The sequence below is a fragment of the Geotrypetes seraphini genome, chromosome 12 (assembly GCF_902459505.1).
Source record: "Geotrypetes seraphini chromosome 12, aGeoSer1.1, whole genome shotgun sequence".
In the NCBI taxonomy this organism is placed as follows: domain Eukaryota; kingdom Metazoa; phylum Chordata; class Amphibia; order Gymnophiona; family Dermophiidae; genus Geotrypetes; species Geotrypetes seraphini.
In genome coordinates, this window is record NC_047095.1 from 32,323,744 (window position 1) to 32,351,443 (window position 27,700).

Sequence of the window (27,700 nt, forward strand, 5' to 3'; positions counted from 1 at the left end):
AGGTGTTATATGCTCAAATTTTTTAGCTTTTGAAATAAGCCTAATGGATGTGTTTTGTATAATCTGTAGACGTTTGATTTCTTTTTGGGCTATTCCCTTAAACAAAGCATTACAGTAATCTAATGCTTTACCCTATAATGCTGCTTGATGTTGGTGATGACTTTTAAATTTACAACCTCTAACCAGTGGAGAAACAAAGTTCGGATGTGAGCTTCGCTTGTGTCTGTTGGTTGTAAAAGAGAACAGGTCTGTTATATATTTAGGGGCTAAGCCATAAAGTACCTTGAAGCAAAAACAACCAAACTTGAATTTCACACGTGTCTCCATCGGCAGCCAGTGTAAAAGTCGATAGGAAGGTATCCCATGATCAGACTTCTTCAGTCCACAAAGTAGTCTAACCACTGCATTTTGAACTAGTTGCAATCGGAAATATATTTCTGGGGGAGTGCCAAGTAGGCGATGTTACAATAATCAAGTTGGCTTAGTATAAGGGATTGTACCAGAATTCGAAATGATGAGACATCGAAGTAAGCTCTGATGGACCGAAGCTTCCAGAGGGTGAGAAAGATTTTTCTGATCAAGGAGTCTACCTGGTCTTTCATGGTCAGGTTCTGGTCCAGTGTTACTCCCAATATCTTCATAGTGGGTTGAATGGGATAACTAAGGTTATTGATGCACATTGGTGTTTTAGTGTCAAGTGGGTATGGCGATGCTATGAAAAATTTTGTTTTCTCTGAGTTTAGTTTTAATCTGAATTCAGATATCCATTGCTCCATCAGATTTAGTACTTCTATTGCTTTGGGGTGACTTCTGAGACAGAGTTGTTGAATGGGATAATTATCGTGAAGTCATCAGCGTAGCTAAATAGTTTTATCCCCAGCTGGGACAGTTGTGCACCCAATGAGGTCATGTAAACATTGAAGAGCAAAGGGGATAGCGGTGATCCTTGTGGCACGCCAAATGGATTGCTCCATGTGTCTGAGAGATTGTAAATAAAACGGACTTGGTAGGTGCGTGATATAAGGAAACCTCGAAACCAGTTCAGTACCTCTCCTCTGATTCCGATTACGTCTAGGCATTGAAACAGTTTTCCATGGTTCACCAAATCAAAGGCAGAACTCATGTCAAATTGCATGATTAGGGCGTTGAGGCCCTTACTGAACAAGTAATGCAAATTGTCCACTCTTACCACAACCTCTGGCAATGCGCTCCAGAGCTTAACTATTCTCTGAGTGAAAATATTTCCTCCTATTGGTTTTAAAAGTATTTCACTGTAACTTCATTGAGTATCCCCTAGTCTTTGTAATTTTTGATGGAGTGAAAAATTGATCCACTTGTACCCATTCTACTCCACTCATAATTTTGTAGACTTCAATCATATCTCCCCTCAGCTGTTTCTTTTCCAAGCTGAAGAGCCCTAACCTTTTTAGCCTTTCCTCATATGAGAGGAGTTCCATCCCCTTTATCATATTGGTTGTTCTTCTTTGAACCTCTTCTAGTGCCACTATATCTTTCTTGAGATAAGGAGACCAGAATTGAACATAATACCCCAGGTGAGGTTGCACCTTAGAGCAATAAGGCATTATAATATTCTTAGTCTTGTTAACCATCCCTTTTTTAAGTAATTCCTAGCATCTTGTTTGCTTTTTTGGCCACTGCCGCACATTGGGTGGAAGGATTCATCGTATTGTCTACAATGAAACCCAGATCCTTTTCTTGGGTGCTGACCCCCAAGGTGGACCCTAGCATTCGATAACTGTGATTTGGATTATTCTTCCCAATATGCATCATTTTGCATTTGTCCACATTAAATTTCATCTGCCACTTGTATGCCCAGTCTTCCAATTTCCTAAAGTCTGCCTGCAATTTTTCACAATCTGCATGTGTTTTAACAACTTTGAACAGTTTAATGTCATCATCTGCAAATGAAATCACCTCACTTGTCATTCCAATTTCCAGATCATTTATAAATAAGTTAAATAGCACTGGTCCCAGTACAGATCCCTGTGGCACTCCACTGTTTACTCCTCTCCATTGAGAAAAATGACCATTTAACCCTATCCTCTGTTTTCTATTTGATAACCAATTCCTAATCCACAAGTGAACTTTGCCACCTATCCCTTGACTCTTTAATTTTCTCAGGAGCCTTTCTATTTGGCAACCAGTGATCATTACATTAGTGACTTCTATTCCGCCTGTACCTTGCAGTTCAAAGCGGATTACATAAGAAGATGGCTGGGCATTTCCAGGAGATTACAAAATGGGTTGGATGCATACTAGAGGCTTTGAGGGGTAATTGGGAAAGATAGCAAGAGGGGAGAGAGACATCGGAGAGGTTGCGGGGAAGGGAGGGAGAGCTCTAAAGATAAAGAGAGTTAAGAGGACTCTAAAGAGTTTTTGAATAGCAGAGTTTTGAGATCTTTTTGAAATGATTTAAAGTCTCTTGTTGCTGTCAGCAGGTTGGAGATAGTGGGGTCAAGTTTCGCTGCCTGTGTCGCTAGCAGGGCGTCATACATCTTCTTGCACTGAGTTCCCTTGAGTGGTGGGTAGGAGAATGGGGTCTGGGTTCTCCGTAGTCTGGATGTGAGGTTTTGGATTAGGCGGTTGTTTAGGTAGATAGGTACAGTTCCGTTTATTGCTTTGAATAGTAGACAGTAGAATTTAAATCGAACTCGGGATCTTATTGGTAGCCAGTGGGAGTCTAGGTAGGCATTGGTGATATGGTCAAATTTTCCGAGTGAGTTGATCAGTCTGAGGGCAGTGTTTTGAATGGTCTGTAGTTGTTTTATCAGGTTTTTGGGGCATAGTAGTTAGAGGATATTGCAGTAGTCCAATAGTCCATGATCACTATAGTCCATGATCACTGCATGGTGTGGTTTAATATTAATACAAACACAGTGAAGATGACCAAAAAGTGTTGCGGTACTTTTTGTTGCAATGATTCAACATGAACGTGTTTCAGCCCTATGTCCTGCACCAGGAGTCTTGGTATTTTTCTTTCAACTTGTTTCAACTGTGCAGTGCAGTTACTAAAGGTAAAAATGTAGTATAGAATCTCTTGAGACAACTAGAACAACAGTCTGCAAACTACAAGTGTTCTGTGAAACTAGTCTTTATTTTAGAGTTGCGTAAAGTATCTTGTTAACAAGGTGGGAGACTAGCAGAGACCTCTCTCTGCTTCTAAGTCTCCCTAGATCTCATAGTATAAATTGGTTACAATTACAGTTCCGAAAACAAAGGACAGGGGTCTTTAAGAGACAGGATACAAATGGTTTTAAGGAAAGCAAGACGTCTAATACATGATGTTTTATCAACTATTGATAAGGAAACTATAACAATTACTAACGTCTTCTTATTTAATCAAAACATAATCCCACCTGATATTCAGCACTATTTAAGGCCAGGAACAGCTCCTACCGGTTAATTAGCACTAAGCCAGCTAAGCACTAATATTCAGCAAAAGATGGCTGCTGATTAGCGCTTAGCAGCTATCTGTGAAATTAAAAGTGCTTAGCCATCTACCGTATGTTTAGCAGACAAATTGGGCTGCTTAAATAGTTGGTACCTTTGTCTGCTATAAACTTGGCTAAAATCAGATACCAAAATCCACAGAGAAAATAAAGAAAGAAAAGAAAAAAAGTGATTCAGAGGATCGGAAGGGGTATCAGACAACCCGGCACACAGAGATTGGGTGCTGGGGACAATTCCTCATTTAACCCCACGGAACCTCCACCACCTAATATTATATTTTTTTATTTTTATAAAGTATTACTTGACCGTGTTGCCCATTTCTTGATACTTATCACTGTTGCGTTGCTACATTGTATAACTAGTAACCATTACTTAGCTTTAGCTTGCTGACAAAAAAATCTTTCCCCTGAACGCCATCTGAGTTCACATCTCTAGCGAGTGATCAAGCCAACAGGATTGAAGTATACAAAGACTCAATCAAGCAATCCAAAATCAAGAAATATAGAAGAGATGAACGAGATTACGCTATGAATCAAGTTTACCTTTGGAGATTTAGAAATAATGTTCCTCAAAAACCACCCTTTGAGGATGACCACCTGTCCACGGATTCCAGCTCCTCCGGTAATTTGAGTGGAGGTCCCCCGGGAGTGAGGGGACAACATGGCCAAGGGGGTTTTCCATCACGAGGACCCAGGGGCAGACAAAAGGGCCGAGGACCAAGGCGAGTGGCATTCCAGGGGCAGCAACAGACATATGCCCAGAGCCCCCAGACGAGGTCTCAGTTCAGGCCCAATCAGCTGTAATCAATCTGATGAAGACACAACTTACCCCCATTCAGGAAGAAGTTTTAAACTTGGGCATGGGGTTCGTGCCTACGGCGCGATATGATGCGTTTAGCACACGCTTGTCTATTTACAGTCTGCTCCGGAAGCTGCATTTAAAAGCATTTTTTCAAGAACATGCTCCGGTCAGTGATGGGACGTTGATTTCAACTAAATCGTATTGGTGCCCGGCGTCTCCATTGCACCCCAATTTGATAACCTTCCATGATGTGGTATTATCGGAAGTGGAACAAATGGAAACACAGAACGCTCATACTCCGCCTCAGTTTAACATGTCCTATTCTGAATGGTGTGCTCTGCAACAACTACGGGAGGATAAGTCCATTATATTCTCTCGAGCTGACAAGGGGGGCGCCATTGTGTTGTGGTCCAAGGAACAATATCTAACAGAAGCCCATCGGCAATTGGATGACCCTTCTTTTTATCAGTTATTGCCTGAGGATCCAGCTGCCGAACTTAAAGGCATAATCTCAAAGTTGGTCTCGAAAGCGTACAAGCAGAAAATGATCACCTCTAGAGAAGCTTCCTTCCTCAATCCAAATTTCTATGTAACGCCCGTCATCTACTTCCTTCCGAAAATCCACAAAAATCTTCTCACTCCCCCTGGACGCCCGATAGTGTCCAGCGGGATTCCCCCTTGGAGCCGTTGTCGAAATTTTTGGACATTTTTTTGAAACAACAAGTCCCTTTAATAAAATCTTATATAAAAGACACGAACCACATACTTAGATTGATAGCTGATATGGACATCTATGAATCACATTGGATCCTGGTGACGTTGGACGTGACAGCGTTGTACACCATGATCCCCATGGACAGTGCCTGCCTCTGCTTCAAAACCCTAACTGGCTCAGCCCCGACATATCTTGCACGCCACTTCACCTTCCCAGGCTCTAACCGTACACGCAATGCACACCTGTTTACCTACCCCTCCCCAAAAGGATGCATCCACAAAAGATTCTTCGACAAAACCCTCTCTTTCCAAGCTGGCAAATGGAATGACTGTCTGTCCACTCTCATCTCTCTTGCCCCAACTTATCAATCCTTCAGGAAATCTCTAAAAACATACCTCTTTGATAAATTCCTCTAACCCCCGCCCCCCCCGACCAAACTAATAATCCCTTGCCTCCCTTCCCTACCCTTCCCCTCCTCCCATGCAACAGTTATTGGATCATTTGGTAATTGTCACAGGTTTATACCATATAATTGTTAACTAATTCTCTGCACCTACATTGTATAAATCGCTCTGAACTGTCTTTCGATATGCTGTAACCTCGATGTTAACTTCGCTATAACTAAGCTGTAATTTCGCTGTAATTGTACAGTCTCTTATCCTGTAAACCGCTTTGAACTATTTTGTGGTATTGCGGTATAGAAAAATAAAGTTATTATTATTATTATTATTAAACAGTATATGCAGGGAACAAACAATCAGACCCCGCTTATCTTCTGAGATACTGATGGAAATGGCCCAGTTGGTGTTAACCAGAAGTTATTTCTGGTTTCACAATCAGTTTTATGTGCAGAAACATGGCATTGCCATGGGAGCGTCTTTAGCTCCCTCTTTAGCAGCTTTGTTTATGGCTGATTTGGAGGAACGTCTGATTTACCCTTTACCAGCTTTCAGAAATGTCAAAATCTGGAAGAGATTCCTTGACGACATCCTTTGTGTGTGGACCTCAACTGAAGATGAGTTGTTGTCTTTCATTGATATCTTGAATACCTTAGACCATAATATCAAGTTTACGGCCACTATAAATCACAGGGAGATACCGTTTTTGGACATTTTAATTATAAAGGGGGCGACACATTTACAGACCTCGCTGTACAGAAAACAGACTGACCGCAACAGCTTGTTGCGGTTCCACAGTTTCCATCCAGAGAGCCTCAAAAGAAGTTTGCCGATTAGTCAATTTTTGAGGCTAAGAAGGATTTGTGACTCTCTAGATGAATTCCGCAGTCATGCTAAACAAGATTTTATCATCGGGGTTACCCGTATGCCACTGTTAAACAGGCGTATAAAAGAGCTAAACACACCCATAGGGAGTGGTTGTTGCAGGATGTGGCTAGAGAGGAGCAGTCCCATGACTTGGTAGCCTTTGTGCAGGAGTTTTCCACCCTTGCCCACCGGGTTGCGGGGATTGTGAAAAAATACTGGTATATCATCAGACTGGCCATCCCCACTCTTGAAGAAACCCCTCTGTGTTCCTATCGTAGACGTAGGAATTTGGGGGAGTTGCTCAATCATTACAAACTTCAGGACAGTGCCCCCAGGGTTAGGGGCAATCATCTTCCTTGTGGGTCATGCCAGTGGTGCGAGTTTACTATCTCGGGGGAGTATTGGACCCACCCGAGTACGGGGGTTAAGTATCAGACTAAGCACAAAACCACCTGTGTGTCAGAAAATGTAATATATGTGATACAATGCCCCTGCCCTATGTTGTATGTGGGCAGAACCACTCGCCCCATACGGGTCCGTTTAACTGAGCATAAATCGAGAGTCCATACTCACGCTGAATCGTCTCCGTTGGTCCGTCATTGGATCAGGCATGGACACATGTTAAGAGATCTTAAATGGAGGGTGTTGGACCAGATCATAGTCGGGTGGGAGGGAGGCAACACTGTCCGGAGGCTCAATCGTTGCGAACTCCGGTGGATGTTTGTTTTAGATTCAATGTCCCCTAAGGGGTTAAATGAAACATCTGATTGGTTAGCTCAATCTGATGTATAGGCTAGCCAGTCTGCAGTTTGAGGTAGGGCCCCTTTAAGAAATGTCTGTGGGGTTGAGGGTGTTCCCCGGAAGAGCTGTTCAGGTGGGGAGTATTTAAATCCCAGAGTTAGTCTGCCTCGGCGTGCGTTTGCAGCCGGTTGGTGGTACACAGTGATAATTTAATTCAAAAGTAAGTAATTTAGTTGGTTTAATTTAATTTAGATTTTTTTCTGTTTATGGTTTGTGAGTTTAATGGGCTGTTTTGTTTTTCTTTTTGTGTGTAATTCCAGCTCCCCATGTCGCCTTGAGAAAGAACATCGAAAAGCGTTGTCGTTCAGGGGAAATATTTTTTTGTCAGCAAGCTAAAGCTAAGTAATGGTTACTAGTTATACAATGTAGCAACGCAACAGTGATAATAAGTATCAAGAAATGAGCAACACGGTCAAGTAATACTTTATAAAAATAAAAAAATATAATATTAGGTGGTGGAGGTTCCGTGGGGTTAAATGAGGAATTGTCCCCAGCACCCAATCTCTGTGTGCCGGGTTGTCTGATACCCCTTCCGGTCCTCTGAATCACTTTTTTTCTTTTCTTTCTTTATTTTCTCTGTGGATTTTGGTATCTGATTTTTACTGTTAACATCTTAGCAACAAGATTGTGGAGTTGTCATAAACTTGGCTAGCCAGTGCTGAATATTGACTTAGCTGGCTAATTTTATAGCAGCCAAAAATATACCAGATATTCAATGCCAGTCACTGGAAATGGCCCAGCACTGAATATCTGAGCTCAGCAATGACTGCAAGAGTGATCCTGGCTAACTCCTGTGGTCTGAATATCAGCTTCAATCTTTTCAGCTTGGGAACAAGAGAACAGCAAAACAGTTTTCAATAGTGACTCTTTGTTTAGAGATAAACATCTTGTACTTTAGGTTTTTTTCCTTCCTCCATCCTGGGGCTCCTCACCAGTATAGATTTAAAAACAATCCTGTTCACACACCAATCAACCCTAGGCCCCTTTTCTTGATTTTGGTGAGAACTTCTGGGCCTTTATCCTCTCATCAACTCACTAAAGACAATTTCTTATAATTTGAAAGACATAAATGATTACATTTTCCAAGTCCACAGTATCTTTTTATGTAATTCAAACTGTAATTTCTTATGAATGTATCCCCGGTCACACTCTATGGGCACCAGCCAGATTTTCGGGTCAGGTACCCACGACCAGGGCTTACAAAAAAAAATTTATTTGGAACTGTTTTTAAGTCTCTGAGTTGGGTGTAGGCTGGGATCGGTCATACTCTGTTAGGCACTCAATCCCAGGGTTCATTCAATACACGTCAGTCTTTACTTTATTCTCTTACCAAAGGAATCAAGCTGAGACCAAGGTGCAACTGATAACTGGAACTTGACTGCAGAGTCAGTGCACAAACTATTTATAATTGTTTTCTCATGTGAATACTGAAACCATTTTACAAGCTATTCATGATAAAGTCACTTCAGAAACATGTAAATTATGCCCCCAATGTCTTCATAGAATTCCTTAGTACACGTGGTGAGCTGCTTCAGGGTCCCCACACTCTTCCCTTAGCCTGGGACCATTCTGTTTTTCAAGCCAAGCTGAAACACTCTAAAAATCAAAATTGGTAATTGAGTCTCAAGCACTGGGGCAGAGAACCTTTGATTTACAGAAACATTGTAAACGGTATTGAAGCTATGGATAGGTTATATTTAAGAGTTTGCTGAATCTAATATTATAAGGTTTGAACTGATATCTTGGATGTAGCAGGTATTAAGACGTTGAAATACGAAATTCCAGGGTGGGAAATAGAAAAAATTAAATTTCTCGGATTTTGTCTATGCAGGCAGACTAAACTTGAAGCATCCTCTTAAAGTTGTCAAGGTTCCAACGTATTCCTCTTCTTTACCCTCTACAAATCCTATAAGACGCTCTGTGAGCTGCCCTCGTTCAATATCTGTCATGACTGTACAGTTCCTGACAAGTGAGCACCGCACCTGTTCAGCCAAACCACAACTATCACGCCCATCTTCAGGAATGAGATCACAGTCTTTAAATCGGAACTCATCTTTAAATCAAGCACCTTACATGGCAACGTTGGGCACCATAACTTCTTCAGTGGTAAGGTCATATCCTTATTTTTTTTCTCTTAAAGAGTGCAGAGAACTATCACAAAGAAACTCATAGCTTACATAATTTGCTAAATGTTGCACACAACTTATTTTTATAATTTCTCTTATGCGCTGTTTTAAAATTTGATGCAGTATATGTCATTATGTCATTTTCATTTTTTAATATAACCCTAGACTTAAGGTTACCAGATTTTACTTTATTAAAATCCAGACCCCTAGATCTGCCCCCAGGCTACCCAGTTCCACCCATCCTCACCCCGTTAAGCACCCAGCCCTGCCCCAGCTGCTTGCTTTCGTCAGGCAGGAGGGCATCCGTGCATGCGTGGATGCCCTCATGCTTGATGCGATGTCAAAGAAGTTTTTCAAAACCCGGACAATGTACCAGGTTTTAAAAAGGAGGGAAATCTGGACATCTGGTAAACCTACCTAGACTCACTCACACACAGTCTTTGGGCATCAGCTAATTATTTGGGTCAGGGACCCGTGACCATGATTTATAAAAAGAAAAGTTCTGGGTTTTTTTTAGCTGGGCATAGACTGGGGCTGGATTTGATCCAGTAGGCCAAAGGCTCACTTTCCCAGGGCTCAATTACCATACTCAGTCCCCACCTAATCTCTTATCAAGGAATCAAGCTGAGATTGAAAGCAAATTAATAACTCAACTCTACTTGAAAGCTTGATTGAAGTTTTACTACCAAACTATTTACAGTCATTTCTCTCATGAATATAGCAGTTGATGAAAGCTTTAAAGTACAGTTAATGCAAATATCTTTTTCATATGTTTCCAAACTTTTCAAACAACTTCTTTAATACATGCCCTGAGCTGCTCTGGGTCTCACCCTCTTTCCTGAACCTGGGACCATGCTATCTAACCACCCAATTGAAACACTCCATACTGGCTCTGCTGTAAGCAGGGTCTCTCATACTCATGTGTACCCACTGAGATGGATCTCCATACAATCCTTGTTCTGTTATCTTCTGATGACACCTTCGGGAGCAAAGTTCCAGTTCACTCTCTCGGTGAGCCACTCCGAGTCCCACCCTTGCTTCTCAGCCCAGGACCATGCTATTAGAGAATGACACGGTGGCGGTTTACCCGCGGCTACTGCGTTTAGCCGTGGGTAACCCGCCAAAAATGGGGAATGAAAATTAGCAGCCTCTGCGGGGACGGGGACAAGGCCATCACCGTCCCGTGGAGCGGTGAATGGTCTTGTCACCGCAGTGAGGCATAAAGAATCGTGCGGTTCACGCAGCCCCCACCCGCCCACCCGAACGCCGGCTCGATCATTTAACCAGCTTCCTCTCTCCACCTCACCTTAGTTTGCCGGCTTTCTTTTTCGGCGACTGGAACGCTTTCAAAAGAGCCGCGCACGCGCGGCTGCTCAGTATTCAATCTTCTGCTCTGACCCAACCGGAAACAGGAAGTTGCAGCAGAGCAGAAGATTGAACTTTGAGCAGCCGCGCGTGCACGGCTCTTTGAAAGCGTGCCAGTCGCCGAAAAAGAAAACCGGTAAACTAAGGAGAGCTGGAGAGCAGTAGCGTACCAAGGGGGGGGGGGGGGGGCGGGAGGGGCGAAAAAGGTAATGGCGCCAGGCCTTGGAGCACCGAGGCAGACTGCTTCTCCCCCCTCCCAGCCGAACCCCAGCTGACCCTCCTATCTCTCCCCCCCCAAGTGAACCTTTCCGACCCTCCCAGCGAAAGCAGAAAACCTCCCTCCAGTAGCGTCGGCTTTCTCCTCCCTCTGCCGCATCACTGATGACATCATCAGTGACGCGGCAGAGGGAGGAGAAAGCCGCGAAGGAGGTTTGCTGCTCTCGCTGGGAGGGTCGGAAAGGTTCACGGGGGGGGAGATAGGAGGGTCAGCGGGGGTTCGGCTGGGAGGGAGGAGAAGCGGTCTGCCTCGGTGCTCCATTACCTTCTTCGGGCAGCAGCAGCGTTTACAATTCGCTGCTGTTGCCGGCTTCAGGCCTTGTTCTCTGCCGGGTCCTGCCTACTTCCTGTTTTCATGAAGACAGGACACGACAGAGAGGAAGGCCTGAAGCGGGCAACAGCAGTGAATTGTGAATGCTGCTGCTGCCCGATGAAGTTCAGGACATCAGGACATCGGGGAAGGAGCAGGGAGAAATCGGCTGCTGGCTTGGGGGTGAGGGTAGGGAAAGAATTGTGGAAGTGGAGAAATTGGCACGATGGCTTTGTGGGGGCTAGGGGGAGAGAGAAAGAAAGGAAAAAAATAAAGAGGGTGGGCCAGGGGGAGAGAGAAAGAAAGGCAGAAATAAAGAGGGGTCAGGGGGAGAGAGAAAGAAAGGCAGAAATAAAGAAGGGGTCAAGAGGGAGAGAAAGAAAGGCAGAAAGAAAGAGGAGGGCCAGGGGGAGAGAGAAATAAAGAGGGAGGCCAGGGGAAGAGAGAAAGAAAGGCAGAAATAAAGAGGAGGTCAAGGGGGAGAGAAAGAAAGGCAGAAAGAAAGAGGAGGGCCAGGGAGAGAGAGAAATAAAGAGGGAGGCCAGCGGGAGAGAGAAAGAAAGGCAGAAATAAAGAGGGGGACCAGGGGGAAAGAAAAAGAAAGGCAGAAATAAAGAGGGGAGCCAGGGGGAGAGAGAAAGAAAGAGGGGGGGGGAGGCAGGAGAAGAAAGAAGGACCAGAAGAAGGACCAGAGACTCATGAAATCAACAGACAAAAAGGTAGGAAAAATGATTTTATTTTCAACTTAGTGATCAAAATGTGTCCGTTTTGAGAATTTATATCTGCTGTCTATATTTTGCACTATGGCCCCCTTTTACTAAAACGCAATAGCGGTTTTTAGCACAGGGAGCCTATGAGCGTCGAGAGCAGCGTGGGGCATTTAGCGCAGCTCCCTGCGCTAAAAACCGCTATCGCAGTTTAGTAAAAAGAAAGGGAGAATATTTGTCTATTTTTGTATAGTTGTTACTGAGGTGACATTGCATAAAGTCATCTGCCTTGACCTCTTTGAAAACCCGCGGAATATAAATGATAATTAACATTTTCTCTGCGTACAGCGTGCTTTGTGTTTTTAAAATTTTATTGTTGGTAGATCATTTTGACTTGGCCACAAAGGTAAGGGGGAGGGAGGGAGGGGAGCTGCTGAAAGACATCTAGTAATCCTTGCAGGCTTGACTGTGCAGGGAATTATTTTTGTAAAATCATGTTTTGTTATGTGACTGGCATTATCTAGACTTTAATTTCTATGAATGAATAGAATGAAAATGATATAAAATTACTTGCTTGCGGGGACCGCGTGTTCCGGCTCACACAAGGAAGGAGGGGGTGAAAGGGAAAAAGTTTCTGTTCCTTGGAAATAGATTCTGAAATGACCTCATCAAAGAAGACCAGCACCAAATGTACAAGAAATCCCTTAAACAATGTCAAAAGAGCCCAAAATAGAAAACTGCTACTGCCTTGAGACTCCATTATTGAAGGAATCAACTTGAAATCACAGAAGAGACAGGAAAAGGTTAAATGCCTCATGGAATCCTCAGGTACAAAACACAAACCAAATTGTGAATGAAATCAGAGCAGACAGTAAGAATTATAAAATTGATGTCATTATCCATCTGGAAAAAAAGGCGTACTAGAAATAATGCCTCAGCAATACAATTTTCAGAAGTTCTATTTGCTCATGGTAAGGGAGAAGAGAGCCTGCTAGTGATGGTGGAGGGACTGATAGAAGATATGAAAGAAGGGTGGTAGAAAGGAACAGATGGTAAAGGAGGGAGGGAAAGGTGGTGGTGGAAAGGAATAGAACAGACATTGAAAGAGGGTAGAGAGGAACAGACTCTGAAAGGAAATGTGGAAGGCAGAGTGGGGAGAAGACGCTGGAAGGGAAGAAGACAGATGCCAGACTATGGGGGAGCGGAGGGAAGAAGATGGGTGCTAGACGGGGACGGTGACGGGGCGGTGAATGGGATGGCAGTGGCGGTGACGGGGCGGTGAAAGGGATGACGGTGACGGGGCGATGAAGGGAACGGCGGTGACGGGGCGGTGCAGAGGATGGTGGGCCGGGGACGGTGCAGTGACGGGGACAGATTTTTTCCCCGTGTCATTCTCTACATGCTATCTTCCTGCCAAGTCAAAACACTTTGCTGTCTGTTATCTTCTGATGACACCTTCGGGAGCAAAGTTCCAGTTCACTCTCTCGGTGAGCCACTCCGAGTCCCACCCTTGCTTCTCAGCCCAGGACCATGCTATTAGAGAATGACACGGTGGCGGTTTACCCGCGGCTTCTGCGTTTAGCCGTGGGTAACCCGCCAAAAATGGGGAATGAAAATTAGCAGCCTCTGCGGGGACGGGGACAAGGCCATCACCGTCCCGTGGAGCGGTGAATGGTCTTGTCACCGCAGTGAGGCATAAAGAATCGTGCGGTTCACGCAGCCCCCACCCGCCAACCCGAACGCCGGCTCGATCATTTAACCAGCTTCCTCTCTCCACCTCACCTTAGTTTGCCGGCTTTCTTTTTCGGCGACTGGAACGCTTTCAAAAGAGCCGCGCACGCGCGGCTACTCAGTATTCAATCTTCTGCTCTGACCCAACCGGAAACAGGAAGTTGCAGCAGAGCAGAAGATTGAACTTTGAGCAGCCGCGCGTGCACGGCTCTTTGAAAGCGTGCCGGTCGGCGAAAAAGAAAACCGGTAAACTAAGGAGAGCTGGAGAGCAGTAGCGTACCAAGGGGGGGGGGGCGGGAGGGGCGAAAAAGGTAATGGCGCCAGGCCTTGGAGCACCGAGGCAGACTGCTTCTCCCCCCTCCCAGCCGAACCCCAGCTGACCCTCCTATCTCTCCCCCCCCAAGTGAACCTTTCCGACCCTCCCAGCGAAAGCAGAAAACCTCCCTCCAGTAGCGTCGGCTTTCTCCTCCCTCTGCCGCATCACTGATGACATCATCAGTGACGCGGCAGAGGGAGGAGAAAGCCGCGAAGGAGGTTTGCTGCTCTCGCTGGGAGGGTCGGAAAGGTTCACGGGGGGGGGAGATAGGAGGGTCAGTGGGGGTTCGGCTGGGAGGGAGGAGAAGCGGTCTGCCTCGGTGCTCCATTACCTTCTTCGGGCAGCAGCAGCGTTTACAATTCGCTGCTGTTGCCGGCTTCAGGCCTTGTTCTCTGCCGGGTCCTGCCTACTTCCTGTTTTCATGAAGACAGGACACGACAGAGAGGAAGGCCTGAAGCGGGCAACAGCAGTGAATTGTGAATGCTGCTGCTGCCCGATGAAGTTCAGGACATCAGGACATCGGGGAAGGAGCAGGGAGAAATCGGCTGCTGGCTTGGGGGTGAGGGTAGGGAAAGAATTGTGGAAGTGGAGAAATTAGCACGATGGCTTTGTGGGGGCTAGGGGGAGAGAGAAAGAAAGGAAAAAATAAAGAGGGGGGCCAGGGGGAGAGAGAAAGAAAGGCAGAAATAAAGAGGGGTCAGGGGGAGAGAGAAAGAAAGGCAGAAATAAAGAAGGGGTCAAGAGGGAGAGAAAGAAAGGCAGAAAGAAAGAGGAGGGCCAGGGGGAGAGAGAAATAAAGAGGGAGGCCAGGGGAAGAGAGAAAGAAAGGCAGAAATAAAGAGGGGGTCAAGGGGGAGAGAAAGAAAGGCAGAAAGAAAGAGGAGGGCCAGGGAGAGAGAGAAATAAAGAGGGAGGCCAGCGGGAGAGAGAAAGAAAGGCAGAAATAAAGAGGGGGGCCAGGGGGAAAGAGAAAGAAAGGCAGAAATAAAGAGGGGAGCCAGGGGGAGAGAGAAAGAAAGAGGGGGGGGGGGAGGCAGGAGAAGAAAGAAGGACCAGAAGAAGGACCAGAGACTCATGAAATCAACAGACAAAAAGGTAGGAAAAATGATTTTATTTTCAACTTAGTGATCAAAATGTGTCCGTTTTGAGAATTTATATCTGCTGTCTATATTTTGCACTATGGCCCCCTTTTACTAAAACGCAATAGCGGTTTTTAGCACAGGGAGCCTATGAGCGTCGAGAGCAGCGTGGGGCATTTAGCGCAGCTCCCTGCGCTAAAAACCGCTATCGCAGTTTAGTAAAAAGAAAGGGGGAATATTTGTCTATTTTTGTATAGTTGTTACTGAGGTGACATTGCATAAAGTCATCTGCCTTGACCTCTTTGAAAACCCGCGGAATATAAATGATAATTAACATTTTCTCTGCGTACAGCGTGCTTTGTGTTTTTAAAATTTTATTGTTGGTAGATCATTTTGACTTGGCCACAAAGGTAAGGGGGAGGGAGGGAGGGGAGCTGCTGAAAGACATCTAGTAATCCTTGTTCTGGCTCACACAAGGAAGGAGGGGGTGAAAGGGAAAAAGTTTCTCTTCCTTGGAAATAGATTCTGAAATGACCTCATCAAAGAAGACCAGCACCAAATGTACAAGAAATCCCTTAAACAATGTCAAAAGAGCCCAAAATAGAAAACTGCTACTGCCTTGAGACTCCATTATTGAAGGAATCAACTTGAAATCACAGAAGAGACAGGAAAAGGTTAAATGCCTCATGGAATCCTCAGGTACAAAACACAAACCAAATTGTGAATGAAATCAGAGCAGACAGTAAGAATTATAAAATTGATGTCATTATCCATCTGGAAAAAAAGGCGTACTAGAAATAATGCCTCAGCAATACAATTTTCAGAAGTTCTATTTGCTCATGGTAAGGGAGAAGAGAGCCTGCTAGTGATGGTGGAGGGACTGATAGAAGATATGAAAGAAGGGTGGTAGAAAGGAACAGATGGTAAAGGAGGGAGGGAAAGGTGGTGGTGGAAAGGAATAGAACAGACATTGAAAGAGGGTAGAGAGGAACAGACTCTGAAAGGAAATGTGGAAGGCAGAGTGGGGAGAAGACGCTGGAAGGGAAGAAGACAGATGCCAGACTATGGGGGAGCGGAGGGAAGAAGATGGGTGCTAGACGGTGACGGTGACGGGGCGGTGAATGGGATGGCAGTGGCGGTGACGGGGCGGTGAAAGGGATGACGGTGACGGTGACGGGGCGATGAAGGGAACGGCGGTGACGGGGCGGTGCAGAGGATGGTGGGCCGGGGACGGTGCAGTGACGGGGACAGATTTTTTCCCCGTGTCATTCTCTACATGCTATCTTCCTGCCAAGTCAAAATACTTTGCTGTCTGCTCTTCTGGCAAACCCATATGGATTTTCTCTCCAAAAGCTGTCAGCACTTCTAGGAGTCTCCCTCAGTACTACGGCTCTGGTGGGAAAAACAGGAAACCAAAAGCCCTGCTTTCCCTCCTCTTCTCCTTTTAATACTACTCCTCCCTCCCCATCTCTATCCAGACACAAACGCACACATACTCAGTGACTCCCTGAAGAATCCTGTGTCTCCTGTTCTGTAGCAGAGGTATTCTTCGGGAAGTCGCATTTAGTATAGAGACCAGTGAGAAAAAGCGTTCCTAAATATGTTTGTACCAAACAAGGCAGCTTTCAAAATGATTGCTGCTTTGCTATAGAAACCTTTCCATCCTAAAAGTATATGTGAAAAATATCCTGAAACTTATACTGGTTCCCTCTGAGCTGAGCAGGAATCTTCCATCTACAGTCCTGCCAGTGGGAGGTGCTGCTTCACTATCACATTTTCAATAGTGAGGGGCAGGCAAGCTCTCTAGGACTTCATGGAACTTACCTGTACCTCTCGATTGAATATACAATATTGATACCCCCTCCCCCCTCCCCAGGCAGCAATGCAAATGGAGGACTCCCTAGAAGGAACAGTGGCTGCAAATCATTTAAAGGAGCATTCCACTATGGATGGATGGATTATGCCACCAAGCCATCCACAGACTCATGCAACATGCACATTGAGGAATCCACCCTGTGATAATTCATGGCAGAGTAAAGGAGTGGTTTGCCATTGCTTTCTCCTGCGCAGTGTGTGGATCCACTAAGTTGCTGTTACCCAACATAGGCCCAGTCCACTATATCTTAAGCAAAAGTCTATCGATAAACACAAACACTGACCAAGTGATTATGCTTCACAACATGCATACTTTTTGCCACAGGGAAGAGAAGTATTTGTGGAAATTTTATTTTGAAATCCTTGTCCATACCTTACTGTATGAACATAAGAATAGCCTTACTGGATCAGACCATGGTCCATCCAGCCCAATATCCCGTCCTCATGGAGGTCAATCCAAGTCACAGGTACCTGGCAAAACCCACAATAGTAGCAGCATTCCTTGCCACTGATCCAGGGCAAGCAGTGGCTTATCCTTTGTCTGTCTCAACACAGTTTATGGACTTTTCCTCCAAGAACTTGTCCAAACCTTTTTTAAAACCAGCTACATTAATCATCCTTACCATATCCTCTGCATTCCAGAGCTTAGCTATTCTCTGAGTGAAAAAATATTTCTTCCTATTGGTTTTTAAAGTATTACTCTGTAACTTTGAGTGTCCCCTAGTCTTTATAAATCTTGATGCAGTAAAAAAAAAATCAATCCACTTTTACCCATTCTACACCACTCAGAATTTTGTAGACTTCAATCATATCTCGCCTCAGTTGTTTCTTTTCCAAGCTGAAGAGCCCTAACCTCTTTAGTCTTTCCTCATATGAGAGGAGTTCCATCCTCTTTATCATCTTGGTAACTCTTCTTTGAACCTTTTCTAGTGCCGCTATATCTTTTTTGAGATAAGGTGATCAGAACTGAATGCAGTATTCAAGGTGAGGTCATATCATTAAACAATACAGAGACATTATAACATTCTTAGTCTTGTTTACCATCCCTTTTCTAATAATTCCTAGCATCTTATTTGCTTTCTTGGCTGCCACTGCACATTGGGCAGAAGGTTTCAGTGTATTGTCCACGATGACACCCAGATCCTTTTCTTGAGCGCTGACCCCCAAGAGGGACCCTAGCATCCAGTAACTATGATTTAGATTATTCTTACCAATGTGCATCACTTTGCATTTGTCCACATTAAATTTCATCTGCCATTTGGACGCCCAGTCTTCTAATTTCCTAAGATCTTCCTGCAGTTTTTCACAGACCGTATGCGTTTTAACAACTTTGAACAGTTTAGTGCCATCCTGCAAATTTAATCACCTCACTTGTAGTTCCAATTTCCAGATCATTTATAAATAAGTTAAATAGCACCGGACCCAGTACAGATCCCTTGGCACACCACTATTTACCCTCCTCCATTAAGAAAAAAGGCCATTTAACCCTACCTTTTTGTTTTCTGTCCGATAACCAATTCTTAATTCACAATCGAACATTGCCTCCTATCCCATGACTCTTTAATATTCTCAGGAACCTCTTATGAGGAACTTTATCAAAAGTTTTCTGGAAATCTAGATACACTACATCACCCAGCTTGCCTTTATCCACATATTTATTCATACCTTCAAAGAAGTCAAGCAAGACTTCCTTCAGCTAAACCCATGCTGACTCTGTCTCATTAAATCATGTTTGTCTACATGTTCCACAATTTTATTTTTTTATAATTGTTTCCACTGTTTTGCCCGGCACTGAGGTTAGGCTTACTGGTCTGTAATTACCCGGATCTTCCCTGGAACCCATTTAAAAAATTGGTGTAACATTGGCCACCCTCCAATCTTCAGATACTACAGACAATTTTAGCAACAGGTTACAGATCACTAACAACAGATCAGCAATTTCATATTTGAGTCCTTCAACTTGTTGATTTGGCTTAGTACGTCTTCCAGGTTCGCTGAGATTTCTTTTAATTCCTCTGCCTCATCACTCTTGAAAACCACTTCCAGTTCTGGAAGATTTCTTGCATCTTCTTCCATAAAGACCAAAGCAAAGATTTATCAGTCTGTCCGCTATGGCCTTATCCTCCCTGAGTACACCTTTTACTCTTTGATCATTTAATAGTCCTAAGGATTCCTTCACAGATTTTCTGCTTTTGATGTACCTAAAAAATTGTTACTATGAGTTTTTGCCTCTTTGGCAAGTTGTTCTTCATATTCATATGTACCTTTCTTTATCAATGTTTTGCATCTAACTTGCCAGTGCTTATGTGTCTTCTTTTTTTCATTGGGATCCGTTTTTCCATTCTTTAAGGGATGTTCTCTTGGCTGTAATAGCCTCTTTCACTTCACATTTTAACTACACCGGCTCTTGTTTTCTCTTCTTTTCACCTTTTTAAATACATGGAATACATCTGGTCTGGGCTTCCACGGTGGTATTTTTAAACAAAATCCACGCCTGGTTTACACTTCTGACCTTTGCCACAAACCCTTTTAGCTTCTTTTTAACCATTTTCCTCATTTTATCTTAGTCACCCTTGGTTCCTGCCGGCCTCAGATTTGCAAAGTGAAACTTAGCAGGTGATTCCCCTTTGGAACCATGAACTTGTAAGATAATTTTCAAAGTATCTTCAAGCTCTCCAGGCAGTTTCAAAATTGACCCAAGATATACAGTTGATCCAAAAATTAACACTGATTATTTATTTATTTAAAAAATTTATATTCCGCATAGCCTGCAATTCTATGCGGAATACAATAAGACATCCATATGAGAAATAACAAATTACAACCATCACATACAACACATATATCAATAAGACAGCAAAGAAACATAATACAATAAACATATTACAATATTACAACCACCAAACATATAACAATACTACAAACAGAAATACTTAATTGCTGTTGACTGAGACTTGACTGCTGGTTCATTGCTCGCTTTTACTTATTGCAAAAGCATGCAAGAACAGAGACGTTTTCATCTGTTTTCTAAACTGTAAAACCGAAACTGCTTGCTTAAGATCCATAGAAAGCCTGTTCCAATAAATAGGACCCTGAACTGAAAACATCACTTTCCGGTGACTCAAAAGTTTAATCACAAAAGTTTCAAGGTTATATTTTATTTACAACCTTTGCTTAAATTTTTTTTTGCATTGTTGAAGGTAGGGTTCCCTAAATGGAAAAATCTGAATACGCAATATAGTCTGGAATTTCTATGCTTTCAGGCGACTTTCTGGGACACCAGGCCGCACAGTGGTATAAAATTATAAGTGAATATGTTAAAAAGAAACCCAAAAATGGTCTTAGAGATATTTGGAGCATTGAGATTAAGCATCAAATTTCAGCATCTCAATGGTCACAAATTTGGTCTTGGAGGATGAGATGTACAGTGTCTGCATCTATGAGACAAACTTGTTTTTTTCTTCTGCATAGAGCGTTTGGACCCCAGTTAGAGTACAAAAGTTAAATAGTTCAAAGTCTAATAGATGTTGGCACTGTAATCTTGAAGTAGGGACTTTAGATCATCTTTTGTTTTATTGTCTCTTTATCTTAGCCTTTTGGACCTCAATTTGGGATCAAGTAAATTGTTTATTGGAAAAGCATGTGGCATTATCTTATGATACAGTACTATTTGGTATGTCTATGAGGAAAAAGAGCCAAATATCATCACATAACAATAAACTTTTATTGATAATGACAGGAGTCGCCATTCAGCATATCACAAGTAACTGGAAAAATTACAGTAGACTCAATTACAATTTCTGGTGGAACTCATTATGCCACATATATAAAATGGAAAGAGCACTAGCTATACAACAAGGAAGCTATAAGAAATTTAATAAAATTTGGGAGCCATTAACTTGTTATTGTAATGAGTAAACACCATTTTCTATTGTAATATACCCCGTCTAATGATTGGGGGGAGGGGGAGGTATAATTTACATTTTTCTTATTGGGGAAATAATAGAGGAATGATGGGAGGGGAGGGTGGTAATTTTATGTATTGTAAGATAAATCAGAAAGATTGTCAAGTGATGTGTTTAATTGTATTGTTTTATTATTTGTGCACTTGATGTAAGATTGAAAACGAATAAAGAATTATAAAAAAAAAAAAGAAGGTAAAATTATTTTTTGTTTTCCTTATACAGGGTGGGCTGCGAAAAAGTAGCCCACCTTCGGCGATAGTATGACAAGATGAATGAGCAAGTGGATTGTTTTTATTCACTTACCTACAAGTTACAACAGATGGTGAAAGTGGTCCCTGTTCACATTTTTGCACCTTCCACAATCACTATTCACTGTTCCAGGGAGAACACCATGTTTCTGGCACCGGTATTAGAGGCGGTCTACATTTCCATGGCCCACCCTTGTATTTCTTAGTTAAAGTGTAATATAACATTGCTAAGGTCTTTCAGGAGTAAAAAAATATCAACAACATTTTGCTTGTGAAAATTGGGGTAAAATATATACATGGTTGAATCACATTTACACTCTTTCCGAAGGGTGGCAGATTGAACAACATTCAAAATTTTGATTATACAAAATGACATGCATTGTTTTGGGCCAAAAACACTGCACAGTGAAAACAGATGCAAATCTTTGTGATTTTTTCTTAGTCATTAATTATTTGCTGTTCAAGGACTTGAATTGGCACAATAAACCAGCAATTATAAACTCATTGAGTTTGACTTCACTTTTCAGAGTGACTACTTGCTGCATCACAGAGTAAAGGAGCAGGAAGAAGCATTAACTATGCAGACATTACAAGTTCTGAAGGATTTGCGGGTAAAGTCTCCAGGAAAAACAGATAAAGAAACAGATTTCATAATAGATGATGTAAGTTCTCAGCATATACCTGTATAGTTCAAGCAGAAGTCATATGGGAAGTTGAGCAAAGAACCTTATGTGAACTGAGAAATTTTAAGACAGTGATTACAGATTGTTATGGTATGCAGAAAATGAAGAAAATCCTGTTTTTCTTAGAAAATAAATTTATAGGAAAACATTTATGTATTTATTCAATTTTCTATACTTTTCTCCCAGGGGAGCTCAGAACGGTTTACATTAATTTATTCAGGTACTCAAGCATTTTTTCCTGTCTGTCCTGGCAGGCCCACAATATATCTAATGTACCTGGGGCAATGGGGAGATTATGGGATCCTTTTATCAAGCTGCGGTAGGTGGTTAACGTGTGGAATACCGCACGTTCAACCGCCTGCCGCGCTAGTCGCTAACACCTCCATTGATGAGGCGTTAGTTTTTTGGTGTGCCGCGGGGGTTAGCGCGTGATGAAATGTCCGACGCGCTAACCCCCATAGCGCACCTTGATAAAAGGAGCCCTAAGCGACTTGCCCAAGTCACAAGGTTTGCCCAGGGTCATGGGTTTGAACCCACAACCTCAGGGTGCTGAGGCTGTAGCTTTAACCACTGTGCCACACTCTTCCATTGGTCTAAGCAAGTTAATAACAAATCAACTAAATTTTCAAAACCTTGCACCGTAGATATAGAACTGCAAAAACTGTTAAGGAAAGGCCCAGTGTTAGAATATAAATCTGATTGTTTATTGAAAGTTATGCTGTGAAACACCGAACGTCGCAGCTGAAATGTACTATATTCCCTTCATATCTTTCTCATTGACATTTTCTGACTTTATTAGTATGTTTTAACTAGTTTCATAAATTCTGAATAATGGTGGTTGAGGTTACATCTAGCAGGGGAAGAAAAATGCAGTAGGAAGAGAAGGACAAAAACGGGCCTTGGAGAATGAGAGAAGGGCTAGTGATACCATGGAGGGAGAGACAGTGCCTTGTAAAATTCTTTATACCCTTATACATTTTCTGCTGTTTAAAATATATAATTTAAAATGTTTTAAACCAGAGTTGGTTTGCTTTATGTAAACATACTGTACATGTTCATCATAAAAGAACAATTATAGAAATGCTCAGAAAGTAACTAAGAATAAGAAACCAAGTCTTCATTGCATAAGTCTTTGCACTCTTTCTCATAGTTTTGTTTCCAAAATATGCCCTAATAAGGCCTACAATAAGTTAAATAATACTTCTCTTTATACAGTCACAACTGAGATGATTTGAAGAAAAATCAAGCTGTTGCTGCTGTATGAAGTGAGTCAGAAACAAAGGTCTAGACATGGGGGAAGGCTATAAGAAAATATCCCTTTGGACACTGTCAGGTTCATCATTGCAAATTGGAAACTGTTTGGCACCACATAGACACTGCTTCAATCAGGCCATCGATCCAAAGATAAAATGGGTTAAGGAAACTTCTCAAGAAGGTCACTGTGAAGCCTAAAAGAACTACAGCGGACTCTGGCTGAGAATGGAGAAAATGTTGAACAATTTTAAGATTATTTCACAAACGTGGCCAGTATGAGAGACAAGAAAGCTGAGAAAAGGCATACGATGTGCCACATAAAATCCTATATGTATAGAAGTTTTATGTGGGAAATGGGACGTCCAAGTTAGGACTTTTACAATTTCCCAGGTGTTTTTACAAAAGGCTCACTGAACATAGTACCTTTTGTAAATTATGAGTAAGAATGCATAGGAGTAGACATCAGTCTCAACAGATCTACTGCCAATAGTCATTTTAGGTAGAAACAAGTTTAATCAAAGAGAAGCAATAGGTAGAGGTCTATGTTAGTGTCAACACTTAGATGTGTAGGTGTTTATTTTACACATGTAGATATTGACATTTACACACATAGGCACTGTTATTTTACAAAGCTGATTAGGATCCTATGCGAAAAACTTTTATTACTGGATATAATGGTACATGCCATAGAAGTAAGTGCAAGTGGCCCCTCAATGAATTATGCAAACTCCAGGTCCAAAGAAGCATTTAGGGGTTGATTCTCTACTAGGCGTCGCTAGGCACCCTAATTGTAGATGCCTAGTAACACATAATGAAAATTTGCATACAACACAATTGGTTAAATGGTGTGGTTATTGGCCATGCCATTAAAAAACAATTAAAAAACAAATTTCTTGTATTGACAATTAAGGATGCACGCGGATATCCTCGCAGTGTCTAGCAATGCTTAAGTCGAGGCACCCTCCACCACCTAATGACACCTACCTGAAAAGTAGGCATGATTAGGGATGGAGAAAGATGTGGTTGACTTAGGCAATATAGTTAGGCGCTGGTATAGTAGGCCAAGAAAACCCTGGCCTAATATAGAAGCTCTTAACGTGACATCTAACGATGTATATGCATATCTAGGCGCCACTAGGAATGATTCTGTAAAAGATGCCTAGCGGTCAATTCACAAACACACAGAGTGGCGTCTACAAGTTAGGTGCCCTTAGACACTATTTATACAGTCAGGCTCTTATTGTATACTTATACCTGCCACAGAGAAGGAATAAATCCTGATGTCCAGCTTTTTCTGAGCACATGTATACACATAAAGATCAGTGTAAAGGCAGCCAGGATTGCACCCGTGACTCTACAGGGTCGTAACTGATGCCCTGAACCTATTTTTAAAAATGTTTTAAAGTGTGAAAGTTATTTATGTTTTACTGTGAATGGATATGCTTTGTTGTTGTTATGTTCTTATGATCTATCCATGTGTAAATAGTGGCATTTACCCAAGCATATTGCATACGTATGTAAATACCATTTCAGAAAGACACTATTTACAGATGGATATGTTTCTTTTTTCTTTTTGTAAATCCTTTTTATTGAAAAAACATAGGAACAATTCTTACAAAAGAGGATGTACAAACAGAATACAATAATATACAATGCAAAATCCAAATGTCGATTCAGGAGGTCAAAACAATTACATCCTCACGATAGAGTTTTTACTTTTCCCAGTAGTAGAAAGATCCGTCTCCTGTTCTGCCCCCTCAGTCTCCCTCCTAGCCCATACACATATGCTCTAAAATAGTTACAATAAAGAAACACATTGCTGCCTCCAAGACCAATAACTGCTTTTTATTTCTCTGAACTTCCTTTTTCTTCATGCAGTTCCCACTGTGCCATTTCCTTCAGATAAGCTTTCTACATTGTCACCTCAGGAGGACTCCCTGCCCGACAAGAGCAAGCAGCGGGGAGCGTGGCTAGGGCAGGACTGGGGGTGGGATTAGGGCAGGGATGGGCGGAACAGAACAGGCCTTGTAATGGGTCTAAGGATCTGAATTTTCCGATTGGAAAATCTGGCAACCCTTTGCCAGCTCTACGACCCAGGTGACTGTGAGTGCATAACTATAAAATACACCGATACCAGCAGGTCCTCAGGGCACCTAAATGGAGGCAACCAGTAGTAGAATTGTCCTTTTTATGGTTTAATTTCATTTTATAAGCTGTCTCTTTTGGTTGTTTTTTTTTTAGATTATGGATAATTGGAAATATCATAAACCAAAAGTAGCTTCATACTGGCTGATTAAACTGGACTCAATGAAACAAAAAAAGGTAAGTAATAGCTATTCAATATTTGATACACAAAATGTAATGATCATCACATTGGAACAAAATATATGAAATAATCATGGAGCTCTCAGTGGTAACAAAAGATACTTTCTGACTCTGATTTAAGATCTTACTGACATTTGTTTGCCACTTCAGCAATGACAGTTTGCTTGCAAAATAGCCATTATGAAAATTTAGGGACACTTTCTATGCAGCTGTTAATATTATCCAGTCAGTAGAGCACATGAGTTCTGAAACTGCAAAAAATATTTGTACTGTATGATATTTTACTTTTTGTTTTACTCTTCCCCCTCCCCCACTCATTAATAAATACCATTATGTCCCAGATTGCTATGTAGGCGCGATTCATGCAAAGACAGGCGCCAGAAATGTAGGCCCAGAAAACCCTGGTGCCCATCTTTGCCAGGGATCCCGACAATAGTCGGCAGCCTGCCATCAGCTGATTGCGGCTGAGGAAGCCCCAATCAGCTGAGCTGGCAGGACTTCTCGTCACTATGACTTCGGGGAGTCCTGCCAGCTCAGCTGATCGTAGATTCTCCTGCTGCAATTAGATGAACCGGCAGAGAGATCCCTGATTCCTCTCTCTCTCTCCCTCCCTCCCCCCAATCCCCCCCAGTACCCCTCCAAAGAGCCTGACATCCCCACACACCACTCCACACCCCATTGTATCTTTGATGGAAAATCGGCAGGAGGGATGCACACGCCCTCCTACCAGCAGGCCTGCCTTATCAAAATGATAGGGTTTTCCCCCTTCCTGGGATGCATTGGGAGGGGCCTAAGACTGATTGGCCCAGGCACCTTAGGTCCTCTTCCCAGTGCAGGCTCAGCTGATCGGGGATTCCTTTGTCATGATCCCCCCTGCTGATGGCAGGCTGTGGGCTATTGTCAGGATCCCCCAGCAAAGATAGATGCCAGAAATATAGGCCAGGATTTTCCGGGCCTACATTTCCTGCACCTATCTTTAGCTGAATCATGCCTATGTAGGCGTATGAGTTTCAATTCTCTAACCGGTGCTATTGTGTGATTGACATGTGATTGGCGGTCACTTTTAAGTCAGCAGTCGACATTGGAATTGATTAGAGAATCCGAGGGTATGTGTTTTTTGCCATTTTGTGGTACTGAAGAAAAAAAGTTTAAGGAGAAATTATCAAGCAGTGAAATAATATGGTATTTGACTGTAGCTTAGTTTACCATAGGTGTCACTAACCTGGGGTAACCCAGCACCATAGGTTGGTAACTCAGATAGTAATGAATAACACAGCTTGAGGTCAACTTCACAAGCTATATTATTCTGCTCTCTGGGAGCAGCTGACCATTAATGCTTCTGGGGAACCTTTCCTTAAAGGGGCTGGAGCTATATAAATAGTGGCGCTCTCCCTTTACCACTTCTCTCCCTAAGCAAAGACGTTTCTCCCTAAACAGACCCTCCCACCCCCTTATAAGCAACTTTCTTAACCCAAATCTAAGCCCCGCCCCAACACAGGCCCCATGGGCCTACCTGAAAAATATCCCTGGTGATCCAGTGGAATGTGAAGACGATACCCATTCATTCCTATTCCTTGCAGCTCCGAGTTAAAAATGATGGCCATGCCCTGAGTAGGGAGGGAGCCTTGGATTTGGATTTAGAAATGTGCTTGCAAGGGGGGATGGGGGGAGTCAATTCAGGGGAAGGGAGGTCTTTGCTTGGGGACTACTATTTGCACAGCTCTGACTTAATGCTCTCTGAAGGGAAAAATAACCCCAGCCTTGAGTTGATTTTATTTTTCTACAAATAAAGCAGCTTGCTGAGTTCAACACAAGCTGTGTTATTCAATTTGCATAATAATGAGATGCTTTGTGTGCATTTGCATGTTATTATAATGGATCCCACAGTGAGTTAAACTAACGTGTTATGATAAAATAATGTATGATTTTGCCATGTAATGTGCATTAAAGGGCAAATCCATAACAACCTCCCTGTGTGATTCAGGTTCTGCATGTACATTTTGACCTGGCTTCTGTATAGGACACCCAATCTCAGAAGCCACCTAAGCGGCTTTTGAGAATCGCACACAGGTGTCCTATAGAGAATCACACCTAAGCCCACCTAAGGACCCGATTCTCTAACTGATGTCCATGTTACAGGCGCCGGTTAGAGAATGGGGTTGCCGCTGAGCTTATTGCAGCAAGGGATCTCCCTGCTATAATAAGTTTAGCGGCAACCTGCTCTCACCCCCCACAAAGACTACCAGCAGGAGGGATGCCCAATCTCTCCTGCTGGAACCCTCCCGAATGATCGCGGCAGCAGGGATGCCCAGTCCCTCCTACCTTGCACCCCTGAACCCACCCCAATATCCCCCTGCCGACACCCCTCACCCCCCTGAAAGTTCACC

General features: G+C 42.9%; 1 protein-coding gene across 5 annotated transcripts in view; it reads left to right on the plus strand.

Moving 5' to 3' along the window:
* TTLL7 (tubulin tyrosine ligase like 7) overlaps positions 1-27,700 on the plus strand; it is a 262,594-nt gene that overhangs the window by 162,100 nt on the left and 72,794 nt on the right. For 3 of the 5 annotated variants that reach the window (XM_033916629.1, XM_033916626.1, XM_033916627.1), the window contains exons 17-20: positions 7,314-7,389; positions 8,883-9,159; positions 21,579-21,713; positions 25,230-25,310. In XM_033916629.1, the coding sequence (XP_033772520.1) occupies positions 7,314-7,389; positions 8,883-9,159; positions 21,579-21,713; positions 25,230-25,310 (569 nt within the window). Of the gene's footprint in view, positions 1-7,313; positions 7,390-8,882; positions 9,160-21,578; positions 21,714-22,949; positions 24,802-25,229; positions 25,311-27,700 lie in introns of those variants that run through there. The other 2 variants (XM_033916631.1, XM_033916630.1) reach the window with 2 other exon arrangements.